The sequence below is a fragment of the Nycticebus coucang genome, chromosome 21 (genome assembly GCF_027406575.1).
Source record: "Nycticebus coucang isolate mNycCou1 chromosome 21, mNycCou1.pri, whole genome shotgun sequence".
NCBI classification, from domain to species: domain Eukaryota; kingdom Metazoa; phylum Chordata; class Mammalia; order Primates; family Lorisidae; genus Nycticebus; species Nycticebus coucang.
Window position 1 is genome coordinate 43,732,129 of NC_069800.1, and position 12,989 is coordinate 43,745,117.

Sequence of the window (12,989 nt, forward strand, 5' to 3'; positions counted from 1 at the left end):
TATTAAGGTAGGATCCAATTATGTTAATCTTATTAACAGAAAATACATATGACAAGGAAAAGGGATGGTGGCAGACAAGAAGACTCTACATGGGGGCTAATTCATTAAAAGCTCTAAACCTACTAAAAAATGGGAGGCAGATTAGTAAAGCCATTTATTGGTTTGCAACTTTCCTTTTGTTTACTAAAGTTTATTGCATGTTCTAACGCCGTGACAGGTTGTTTTACTTTTTAATCCTCCCAATAATTCTAGGAAACAAGTATTATTATTCTTGTATTCTTTGTTCTTGACAGAAAGACTTCCTATTGTATAGCACCACGCTAGTTTTGGTTACATGACTGACTGCCATCTAGCAGAGACCTAATGATTTCAGTAACTGACTTTGAACAATAGGGGTAGGAACTTCACAGGTCCCTTTATATTTGGATTTTCTCCTGCTTCTGCCATCTCTGAGATAGCAAGACCAAGACCCTCCTCTTTCTTAGTCCACTCAATTTGAAGATAACAAAGATGAGATCTTTATGATGATCTCGTTCCACTTAATGAACGTAATGTATTTTCTCTTCCTTATGATTAACTTAGTAACATTTTCTCTAGCTTATTTTATTGTGAGAATATAGTATATAATACATATAATATACAAAATGTTATTAATTAACTATATATGTTATTGGTAAGTCTTCTGTACAACAGTAGGCTATTTGGGGGGAATCAAAAGTTATCATACCCACTACGTGGGAGGGTCATCACCCCTCACCACCACACTTTCAAGGGCTAACTGTATTCTGATACACTAATACAGTGATTAAAACTGAGACTCTGGAACCAACATTTCTGAGTTGAAATTCCATCTCTTCCACTTATAAACTGTATGCTTTGTCTGTGCCTTAACTGCTCCCTTTAAGTTAAATGGGATAATAACAATTTTTACCTCACAAGGTTATGGGGATTGTGTTGATTCATCTAAAGCACTTAGAACAGTGCCTAGCACAAGCCAGGCAGAGTGGTGTGTGGCTGTAGTCCAACCGCTGTGGTGGCTAAGCTGGAGGACCACTAGAGTTCAGGAGTTCAAGACCAGTCTGGACAAGACGCACGATGAGATCCCATCTCAATTAAAAGAAACAAACAAACGAACAACTCCAACCAAACAAAAAACCACAAAACAAGTACCTAACATGAAACTCAACAAATGTCAATTTCAATTTTTTATTATTATTATGTAATAATTCAGTGCAAGTGAAAGAACCTTAAGATACTCACAAACACTAGACATGAAGTAAAAAGATTTGCTAATTTCTCCAAATTGTTGATTGGTATTTCCAGATTTTAGACCATGAAATATACTCTTTTTATAGTTTTCTCTGACATTGCTTACCTTATCTCTAGTACAAATATGCATCTTTTTATCTACTTCACAGACACGGGCAAACTTAATGAAGCGCTTGTAATCAAAATTATTTTGGATTCCAAGATGATGGCAGTCCCTAAGAAGGATTCCAAAGCAGAGAGTTGAAATTTTTCAAGGAAGTTGTATCTTAAATATTAACCCTAAATTTATATAAAGACTTGAACCTGCTTTCTGAAGCGTTTAGTGCATACCTGGCAAAATAATCCCATTTGTCCACATCAATGCCATTTCTTTTATTAGCCACTACCTCATAAAGGAAGCTTTTCTCTTTAGGGCGCCCTTTATATGGCCACTGGGAGATAAGAAAACCCACAGAAAGTGTTAGGATAGCCACCATATCTACATACAAGCAAAGCAATTACATTAATCTGCAAATTATAAACAGATACGTGACTTGGAATGCGAGCTAAGTTTCAAGATTCTATTTTTTCCTTCTATTTGATTACTAATAGAAAAGAAATGCTAAGGTATGATCCTCTATTAATATTAAACTTTCTTGTGCCACTGAAAGGATCTTAACTCTATTACACATCTCATAACCAACAATTTTTGCATTTTGCTGTTTTAAAAGCTTTCTTTTTTTTTTTTTTGGACTTTCCTCACAAAAGCAAACTACATAATCTAATTATATGTACTCCCATATTAATCTGAAATTACAAAAAGAAAGATTCTAGTATTCATTGCTTATATTTCATTGTATTTTGTAAATGCATGGAAAAAAGATTTCAATTATGATTTACAATACAAGCAAAGTTTAACATAAGAAGTCAATTCTTTGGTAAGAAACAAAAACCCACCAGAGCTTACTTGAAACAATATTTAAGATTTAAATCGATGGAGATTCCTAATACCACTTTTCTTTTCTTTTTTTTTTTATTGTTAAATCATAGCTGTGTAAAGCTTTCTTAAAATATAAAATCTACTTATAAAATATTAAGAATACTTCTTAAATAACACTTGAATTCATACATTGAAACAGTACTATATCTTGAAGTAGCTATATACCTAATCTAAATAATATGCATTGTACAAAAGCATTTCTGGGAGTTTCATTTTTTTGGAAATAGGATATTTACTGCAAACCCATTACTTTATCTTACAAGTAGACTTGTATATATTTGTGGAAAAAACTAAAAATCAATAACAGGAAAACTATTTTCAGTTTCTTTTTTAATTTAATAAAATACAAAAGATCAAAAAGGAAACAAAACAGATTTTACTCTGACCAATTTTAACTTTTTTGTAGCTCACCATTTATAATGTTTCAAATATGCTCATTGTGATGGTTAAACAAGACATACATTTTCACATTTCCAAACAAAGTTACTTTAGGCTTCTATATAAAATACTGAATATATATCCATTAAAAATGATTTATATAAAAAAAAAAAACAATGATTTATATATATATTTTAATTTTGGGGATAACTTCTAAAAGACCTCAGTTAAGAGGTAGAACTACTTTAAGCCTTTTTATTTTCTGCACTAAATAGTAGAAATACATAACTTATATTTAGCCTCTAAAATAGACTAATATATAGCTCTGAAAAAAAATAAGAAAAGACTAGAAGAAAAGTGGGCAGCGCCTGTGGCTCAGTGGGTAGGGCACCGACACCATATACCGAGGGTGGTAGGTTCAAACCTGGCCTCGGGCAAACTGCAACAAAAGAACAGCCAGGCATTGTGGCGGGCACCTGTAGTCCCAGCTACTCAGGAGGCTGAGGCAAGAGAATCGCCTAAGCCCAGGAGTTGGAGGTTGCTGTGAGCTGTGACACTACAGTACTCTACCAAGGGAGATAAAGTGAGACTCTGTCTCTACAAAAAAAAAAAAAAAAAAAAAAGACTAGATGAAAAGCAACAGTGAGTTCAAATTAAGTTGTAGGCAAACTTACCAAAGAATTGTTTTTGATAGGTGATTCAAGTGGTCCTGCAATTTGTTCCTTGATAAAGCAAATATCTTCTTCAGGGACGAGACCGTAGTGTTTCATGACATCTTTCAGGTTATTAGAATTAATTAAGTGTTCAAACATCTCAACTGAGCCCTGTTCATGCTAGGAAAAGGCAGCACAGTATGGTGTGTTATAGATTCTAGTCCCTTGGGGGCCCTGATTATCAAAACTAATCTTGCTTCTAGATGATTTTGCAATAAGGTTCTACCGCATATTAATTACATAGTTTTCAAATATAGCCTTGCAGACATTTAAAAATCCTATCAAAGGGCTAATAACCAGAATCTACAGAGAACTCAGTCAAATCACCAAGAACAAACAACAATTAATTATTGCATAAGACAAATTAACAGAACCTTTTCCCAAGACAGAAGAATGGCCAACAAACACATGAAAAAAATGCTCATCAGCCCTAAGCATCAGAGAAATGCAAATCAAAACTACCTTGCGATATCACCTAAGCCCAATGAGAACAACCCACATCACAAAGTCCCAAAGCTGCAGATGATGGCATGGGTGTGGAGAGAATGAAACACCTATACACAGCTGGTGGGATTGCAAACTAATACAGCCTTTTTGGAAAGAAGTATGGAAAATCCTCAAAGAGCTATAAGCAAATCTTCCATTTGATCACGCAATCCCATTACTAGGTATCTACCGAGAAGAAAAAAAATCATTTTACCATAAAGACCTCTAAAATTGGATGTTTGCAGCCGCTCAATTCACAACTGCAAAGATGTGGAAACAACCCAGGTGCCCGTCAATCCATAAATGAATAAGGGCCGGGTGCGGTGGCTCACGCTATGTTAATCAGGCTCAAGCAATCCTCCCTACTCAGCCTCTACTCTAGTTCTATTTCTCATCAGCCTTTGAACCTGTGAAGTTACAAGCTGTTAGCGCTCCCATCTAGTGGTGGGAAGGTGTAATTGCAAGTATCAGAACTCTGGAGTCAAGATGCAGGTTGAAATCTCAAATTGGCCTCAGTTTGCTCATCGGTCTCTGCTCACTCATTCATAATCAATGTAAAGAACAAATGACCTGAAGATATCTGCACTATCCGAGGTCTTACCAAAAACACAAGATGAAAAACAAAATCAGAATGGTCCTATTATAAAAAATTTAATTAAGGTGCATATAAATATACAGAGAAAATATACTAACATTAGGATGGAAAAATTTAGCAGACACTGCCTTAATGAAGTGAGCAAAGCTAATATTACTAATAAAGACTCCGCTAGAATTTAGGTGCCTCCTGGTATGATACACTATCAAGGACACATCACTTCAGTGTCATTCTGCCAAAAGTACATAGCTTGAATCTATGAGGAAACATCAGACAAACTGAAACTCAAATTGAGGAACATTCCACAAAATAGATCAGATCACCTACTCTAAAAAAAAGAAAAAAAAAAAAGACAAAGTCATGAAAGATAAAGACCAAGGGAGGGCGGCACCTATGGCTCAAGAAGTAGAGCACCGGCCCCATATACCGGAGGTGGCGGGTTCGGCCCGGCCAAAAACTGCAAAAAAAAAAAAAGACTGAGGGAATAGTTAGAAACTAATGATAAATGGCAACTAAATGCATCCTAGATCAGGGGAAAAAAGGCTTTTTTTTTCCTATAGGGAAATTGGTGAAATGTGAAAGTCAGTCTGTTGATTAGATAACTGTACTGCATCAATATTAACTTCCTCCTTGTACTCTGGGAAGTCAAGGCAGGTAGATGGCTTGAGCTCAAGAGTTTCAGACCAGTCTAAGTAAGAGGGAGACCCTGTCTCTACCAAACACAGACAAAATTAGCTGGGCCTCGTAACACATGCCTGCAGGCTCCCCTACTCCCCTGCCTCCCCTACTCAGAGGCTGAGGCAGGAGGATTGCTAGAACTCAGGAGTTTGAGGTTGCTGTGAGGTAGGCTGATGCCAGGGCACACTAGCCTGGGGCAACAGAGTGAAATTCTTCTCAAAAAAAAAAAAAAAAAAAAACAAAACCCAACAACAAACACCTAAATAAATTAAATACATAAAAATGATCCAGTTATTTTTTAAAATTAGATTTCCCTCATATACATAAACAAAGATATATTTCACACAAGCTAAGAATTTAGATGTGAAAGGCAAAAAATTAAAGAAAAATACTTGGTAATGGCTGAGTAGATCAACTCTGCTGGAGAAAAAACTACAAACTCTAGACTACTGCCAGAAGAAACTGGAGAGAGACCAAAAGCAAGCAGATGCTAGAAGAAAGTCAATACTTGGAAGAGAAAGGTATTGAGCAATATTCGACTTTTTTTTTTTTTTATTTTTTTTTATTTTTGGCCGGGGCTGGGCTTGAACCCGCCACCTCCGGCATATGGGACCGGCGCCCTACCCGTTGAGCCACAGGCGCCGCCCAGCAATATTCGACTTTTAAGGCTTTTAGTCTGAGGTCAGGCCCCAAGGCAGGAAAACTGATGAGAAACTCCATTTTACTGGCTTGAGGAACGAGAGTAGTTCATCAAATTTAAAACTTCTGTTTGTCCAAAGGTACTATTAACAGGAACTGGCAAGCCAGGTGCTAGGGAAAAACATTCATAACATACAAATCTAACAATATATATGAACAATTCCTACAAATCAGTAGAAGAGCAAGCAATCACCATTTTTAAATATGCAAAATGTTGAAAGAGTTCTTCACAAAAGAAGACATTATCAATCACAAAGTATAGGAAATGGTATTCAACATACATTAGAAAATGCAAATTAAACCAGAAAATACTATTTGACACTAATTAGAAGGGTGAATATGAAAGACTAAAACATTGGTGAAAATGCAGAACTAGAACTCTCACGTGTTGCTGGTGGCCATGTAAAATTATACAACCACATTGGAAGAATCTGGTAATTTCTTACAGAGTTAAAATGCATCCACCATGACCCAGCAATTCTCCTAAGGATTCAGCTAAAAGAAACTATGTATTTCCGCAAAAGTCTTTTTTTTTTTTTTGTAGAGACAGAGTCTCACTTTATGGCCCTCGGTAGAGTGCCGTGGCCTCACACAGCTCACAGCAACCTCCAACTCCTGGGCTTAAGCGATTCTCTTGCCTCAGCCTCCCGAGTAGCTGGGACTATAGGCGCCCGCCACAACGCCCGGCTATTTTTATTTTTTGTTGCAGTTTGGCCGGGGCTGGGTTTGAACCCGCCACCCTCGGCATATGGGGCCGGCGCCTTACCGACTGAGCCACAGGCGCCGCCCCGGCAAAAGTCTTTTTGTTGTTGTTGCAGTTTGGCCGGGCCGGGTTTGAACCCCCTACCCTCGGTATATGGGGCAGGCGCCCTACTCACTGAGCCACAGGCGCCGCCCTCCACAAAAGTCTTGTACAATAACGTGCAGAGCAATCTTATAAATTTATAACAGTCAAAACCAAAAAATCCAAATTCCATCAAAAGGAGAAAGATAAACAAATTGTGACTTATTTACACAATGGAATACCATTTCAGCGATAAAAAGGGATCAGTTCTGATGTATGCAACATGAACAAATCTCAAAACCACTATGTTGAATAAAGCTAAACACATCTACAACATAGTCTACTAACTAATCCATGTTTACAACATTCAGGGTGATGCTGGGCAGAGGACTAGGAAGTGACTGAAAAAAGACACAAGCAAATTTTCCAGAAAGATGAAAATGTTCTATATCCAACTTGAGTAATGGTTATATGGATGTATATGCTTATTGAAACTCGTTGAACTGTACTCTTAAGATCTGTACAACTGGGTGGCACCCATAGCTCAGTGGGTAAGGTGCTGGCCACATACAGAGGCTGGTGGGTTCGAGCCCAGCCTGGGCCTGCTAAACAACAATGACAACTACAACCAAAAAATAGCCAGGTGTTGTGGCGGGCACCTGTAGTCCCAGCTACTTGGGAGGCTGAGGCAAGAGAATCACTTAAGCCCGAGAGTTGGAGGTTGCTGTGAGCTGTGACACTACAGCACTCTACTGAGGGCCACATAGTGAGACTCTGTCTCAAAAAAAAAAAAGAAAGAAAGATCTGTATAACTGGCTGGGCATGGTGGCTCACACCTTTAATCCTAGCTAGAACTCTGGGAAGCTGAGGCAGGTGGATGGCTTGAACTCAGGAGTTTGAGACCAGTCTGAGTAAGAGTGAGACCTTGTCTCTACTAAAAATGAAAAACTGAAGCAAGAGGATCACTTAAGCTCAACAGTTTCAGGTTGTATGAGCTACAATGTCACAGCACTCTACTGAGGGTGAAAAAGTGAGACTGTCTCAAAATAAAAAAAAGATCTGTACAAATTATTGTATTTGAATTATACCTCCAAAGAAAAGAGATAAAATAGTGGCTGATGTGGGAGAAGCTTTTAATATTAATACCCTTTTCTACTCCAGTTCCAGACTACAGAGTATAAATGCTGAGGGGCCAACTTTACTTCTCAAAAGCTGATTTCAGCCATCTGAAAATACCTAATTATAAAATGGTTCATTTAATATATATGATGAAACGTGGCTGGTAGTAATTACTTCTTGGTCATACCAAGTGAGTCAAACCAGAACTAGCTTTTATTTTTTCATTTTACAGTTGTGTGATGGAATAGAAAGAGTATTAAGGGCGGCGCCTGTGGCTCAACGGGTAGGGCGCCGGTCCCATATGCCGGAGGTGGCGGGTTCAAGCCCAGCCCCGGCCAAAAATAAAAAAAAAAAAAAAAAAAGAAAGAGTATTAAACTGGCAACTATTTCTTTCTTTTTTTTTCCTTTTGAGACAGAGTCTCACTATGTCGCCCTCAGTAGAGTGCTGTGATGTCACAGCTCACAGCAACTTCCAGCTCTTGGGCTTAGGCGAGTCTCTTGCCTCAGCCTCCCAAAAAGCTGGGACTACAGGCGCCCATCACAATGCCCGGCTATTTTTTTGTTGTGGTTGTCGTTGTTTAGCAGGCCCAGGCTGGGTTCCCACCGGCCAGTCCTGGTGTATTTGGCCAGTACCCTAACCACTGAGCAACAGGTGCCGAGCCCTGGCAACTGGTTTTCTAGTGCTGGTTCCAGCATTTAAAAGCTTTTGTGATTTTTTTTTTTGCAGTTTATGGCCAGGGCTGGGTTTGAACCCGCCACCTCTGATATATGGGTCGGCGCCCTACTCCTTTGAGCCATAGGTACCGCCCAGCTTTTGTGATTTTTGATGGATCAATATAATTCCAAGAGTTTTAAGTTCCAGTGTAAAAAGGGAGATATGAGGCTGGTCTGATGGTAGTCAGTTATCAGAGCTTATTAACATTAGTGTCACTAAAGTTGGTATTCAACTCTCCACTGCTAAATTTGACTGGCTTAAAAAAACAAAAAAAGGGCAGCGCCTATGGCTCAGGAGGTAGGGCACCAACCCCATATATCAACCACGGTGGCCCAGCCCCAGGCAAACTGCAACAAAAAATAGCTGGGCTTTGTGGTGGGCACCCGTAGTCGCAGCTACTTGGGAGGCTGAGCCAAGAGAATCACCTAAGCCCAAGAGCTGGAGGTTGCTGTGAGTTGTGACACCAGAGCACTCTAATTGAGGGAGATAAGGTGAGACTCTGTCTCTAATAAAAAAATGAGATAAAAGTAACTGCCTTACAGACTACTGTGAAGATCAAAGGAAAACATATATATGCAAGAAAGCACTCTAAAAACTGTAATGGGGATATATTCTTTAATATGGCAGTGGAAACAGATACTTTAACTAAATATCCTACTGAAAATTTTTTTCTTTTTTTTCTTTGAGCCAGAGTCTTACTTTGTCACCCCTGGTAGAGTGCTGTAGCGTCACAGCTCACAGCAACCTCAAACTCTTGGGCACAAGCAATTCTCCTGCCTTAGCCTCCCAAGTAGCTGGGACTACAGGCACCCACCACAATGCCCGGCTATTTTTAGAAACAAGGTCTCACTCTGGCTCAGGCTGGTCTCGAACCTGTGAGCTCAGGCAATCCACCCACCTCAGCCTCCCAGAGTACTAGGATTACAGGCGTGAGCTACCATGCCTGGCCTGCCTGCTTGAATATTTTTATTGACTATTGAACATATGAATACATACCGTCCATTTTATCTCTGGGCAAGCAAGGGGAATAAATCTTCCATCAAACATATGAGAAAATGGCCCATGACCTTAAAAACAAAAACAGCCTTAGAATGAGAAAAATGTTTATAAATGGTCAAAAATTGAATACTTTAAACTTTTAGTTTAACTTGAATATCAATGGAAATAAACTATAAATATATCACAAAGTAACCTTTAGAACTTTACTTGCTGGGCTTGGCTCATGGACTATGTCCTTTGCTAGAATTTTTCTCTTCTTTGTAGTTATAGTGACTGAATATACAGCACAAAAAAGGAGATCATAGCGTGATTCTTCAAAAGTTCTTTTTGTTAATTGAGGCATTCATTCACACTGCTCCCTTTGCATATCTGCTTTGAGACAATTAAATAATATAGAACTAGGGCGGCACCTGTGGCTCAAGGAGTAGGGTGCCAGCCCCATAGACCAGAGGTGGCGGGTTCAAACCCGGCCCCAGCCAAAAACTGCAATAACAACAAAAAAAAAGGGGGTGGGGGGCCAGGCACAGTGGTTCATTCCTGTAATCCTAGAACTCTGGGAGGCTGAGGAAAGAGAATTGCTTGAGCTCAAGAATTTGAGACCATCTTGAGCAAGAGCAAGACCCCATCTCTACTAAAAAATAGAAAAAGTAACTAGCCATTATGGCAGGCTCTTATAGTCCCAGCTACTTGGGAGGCTGAGGCAGGAGGATCACTTAAACTGAGGAGTTTGAGGTTGCTGTGAGCTAGGCTGATGACATGGCACATTCTACCTAGGGCAACAGAATAAGACTCTGTCTCAAAAAAAAAAAAAAATCATGGAGGGACAAATCCTTCCTTTGTATTTTCTAAAACAAGAAAATAAGAGCTAGACCCTGTAGGAAATTAAACTCTCCATACAGGGATCTCTAGTCTCCAGAGCTTACATAAATCTGATCAAAGGACAGGGTTTTGTTTTTGTTTGTTTTTTAAAGAGATAGGGTCTCACTATAGTGCCCAGGCTGGAATACAGTAGCTATTTATAGGTATGATTGTTGCACACTACAATGCTGAACTCCTGGGCTCAAGTGACTCTCCTGTTCAGTAGCTGGCACCACAGGCATGCACCACGACACCTCACTTGATAGATCTTAAAAGGAATGTTAATGCTAAAAATTTTTGAAATCTTCAGAAGGAATTTATTTTTTTATTTTTTTATTAAAAGAACAGTTTGAAGATAACACACTGGCATTCAGGAAGAAAATACTAGAACTTGATTTGACTACTCTCAACCTTTAAAACATCTACCTTAGGCTCTGAGCCAGTATCACAGTGGTTATGTGCCAGCCACATACACCAAGGGTGGTGGGTTCGAACCCATCCCAAGCCAGCTAAACAAAAATGACAACTGCAACCAAACATAGTTGGGTGTTGTGGCAGGTGCCTGTAGTCCCAGCGACTTGGGAGGCTGAGGCAAGAGAATCACTTAAGTCCAAACCCAAGAGTCTGAGTTTGCTGTGAGATGTGATGCCACAGCACTCTACCGAGGGCAATATATTAAGACTCTGTCTCAAAACAAACAAACAAACAAACCTATCTTAATAACAATGTTATAATGTACATAATACATTTTATAATAAATATACACATATTGGGGCTTTATTTATTTATTTATTTTTGGTTTTTGGCCGGGGCTGGGTTTGAACCCGCCACCTCTGGCATATGGGACCAGCGCCCTACTCCTTGAGCCACAGGTACTGCCCGGGGCTTTATTTTTAATGGTGACATGGGCAATCTAAAGTAAAGATTACTAATGTCTTTCTTTCTTTTTTTTTTTTGAGACAGAGCCTCAAGCTGTCGCCCTGGGTAGAGTGCTGTGGCATCATAGCTCACAGCAACCTCCAACTCCTGGGCTTAAGCGATTCTCTTGCCTCGGCCTCCCAAGTAGCTGGGACTACAGGCGCCTACCACAACGCCTGGCTACTTTTTTGTTGTAGTTGTCATTGTTTGGCAGGCCAGGGTTGGATTCGAACCCGCAGCTCTGGTGTATGTGGCAGGCACCTTAGCCACTTGAGCTACAGGCACTGAACCAGATTACTAGTTTCTTATTCATAAGTGATTTTACAGTTCCATGCATTTTTTTTTTTCCTCTTAAAACTCAGAATTACTCTGTTGCCTGGGCTAGACTGCAGTAGAAATCCTGGGCTCAAACTCCTGGGCTCCAGTGATCTCTTGATTCACCCACTCAAGTAGCTGGGAGTACAGGTGCCTGGCACAACGCCCAGCTTATTTTTCTACCTTTTTTTCATAGAGGGGGGAGTCTCACTCTTGCTCAGGCTGGTCTCCAACTCCTGACCTTAAGCAATCCTTCTGCCTTGGCCTCCCAAACAGTTTCACAACATTTACTAATGAAAACTGCACAACTCTGCCATTGTCAGAATTTCCTTATAAGTATCACTTGGCTGGAGCCGAAGTCCACCTGGACCAGCCCTGGTTTTCTTTGCATGTCACAGTCTGTACATAAAGGCTCCTTATTATAGTGCTTAGACTCCTGGGGACCTGCAAAGGTTTCCTGATAATTCTCAAAATAACAAGAATTTGTTAATTTATCATCTAGGAGGTTCAACAGGTTCTATTAAAATATCAGGGGGGGCTCGGTGCCCGTAGCTCAGTGGTTAGGGTACTGGCCACATACACCAATAAATAAATAAATAAAATTTTTCTTCTTTTTTTTTTTTTTTTCAGTGATAAGATAGAATTTTTATTAGAAGTTAGAAAGGAATAAAGAAGTGGTTGGTCTGATTTCTTTTTTTTTTAAAGAGACAGGGTCTGCTCTGCTGCCCAGGCTGTAGTACAGTGGCGTGATCAGAGTTCACTGTAGCCTCAAACTGCTGGGCTCAACCAATCTTTCTGCCTTAGCCTTCCCAGTAGCCAGGACTACAAGTGCCTGCCACCACACCTCAATAATATTTTATATTGTTTTTCCCAGGTTTGTCTAAAACTCCAGGATTGAAGTGATCCTCCCACCTTAGCCAAAGTGCTGAGATTAACAGGCATAAACCACTGCCCCATGACTGATTTTTAAATTTCAGAGAGAAGCAATATATGTCATGGTTTTACATAACCTGGCTCTTTATACAGCTTACCAAGATCATGACAAAGCCCAGCAATCTGGACACAGAGGATATCTCGTTCAGTTATCTGCAGCTCTGGTTGTTTCTCACATAGTGCACGAACTAGGCATCCTGCTAGGTAGCCGACCCTACAGGGCAAAACACAAAATGTCACACTTCCATCTGAAAGATAAGTGGTGTTTCTGATCCTTAAGTACTTCAGTATTTTTTCTCAAATATTCTAATATTTCTAGGGCAATTTTACAGAACAGTCTATTTCAGAACTAAATAGTCACATTCAAACAGAAACCCAGAAGCAGGAACTTGGCTCAACATCATCAATAATTAGGGAAATGTGAATCAAAAGCACAATGCAATAGCACTTCATACGCATTAGGATGATTATTATCAAAAAACAAACACTGACCTCCCCTCCAGAAAATAACAAGCATTGACCAGGGATGTGGAGAAACTGGAACCCTTGTA

General features: G+C 39.6%; 1 protein-coding gene across 3 annotated transcripts in view; it reads right to left on the bottom strand.

The window, feature by feature from the left end:
- SAMHD1 (SAM and HD domain containing deoxynucleoside triphosphate triphosphohydrolase 1) overlaps positions 1 to 12,989 on the bottom strand; it is a 65,593-nt gene that overhangs the window by 29,892 nt on the left and 22,712 nt on the right. For all 3 annotated transcript variants that reach the window (XM_053573565.1, XM_053573563.1, XM_053573564.1), the window contains exons 5-9: positions 12,537 to 12,652; positions 9,412 to 9,482; positions 3,301 to 3,459; positions 1,600 to 1,700; positions 1,376 to 1,484 (exon numbers count right to left, since the gene is read on the bottom strand). In XM_053573565.1, coding sequence (XP_053429540.1) covers positions 1,376 to 1,484; positions 1,600 to 1,700; positions 3,301 to 3,459; positions 9,412 to 9,482; positions 12,537 to 12,652 — 556 coding nt within the window. The remainder of the gene's footprint in view (positions 1 to 1,375; positions 1,485 to 1,599; positions 1,701 to 3,300; positions 3,460 to 9,411; positions 9,483 to 12,536; positions 12,653 to 12,989) is intronic.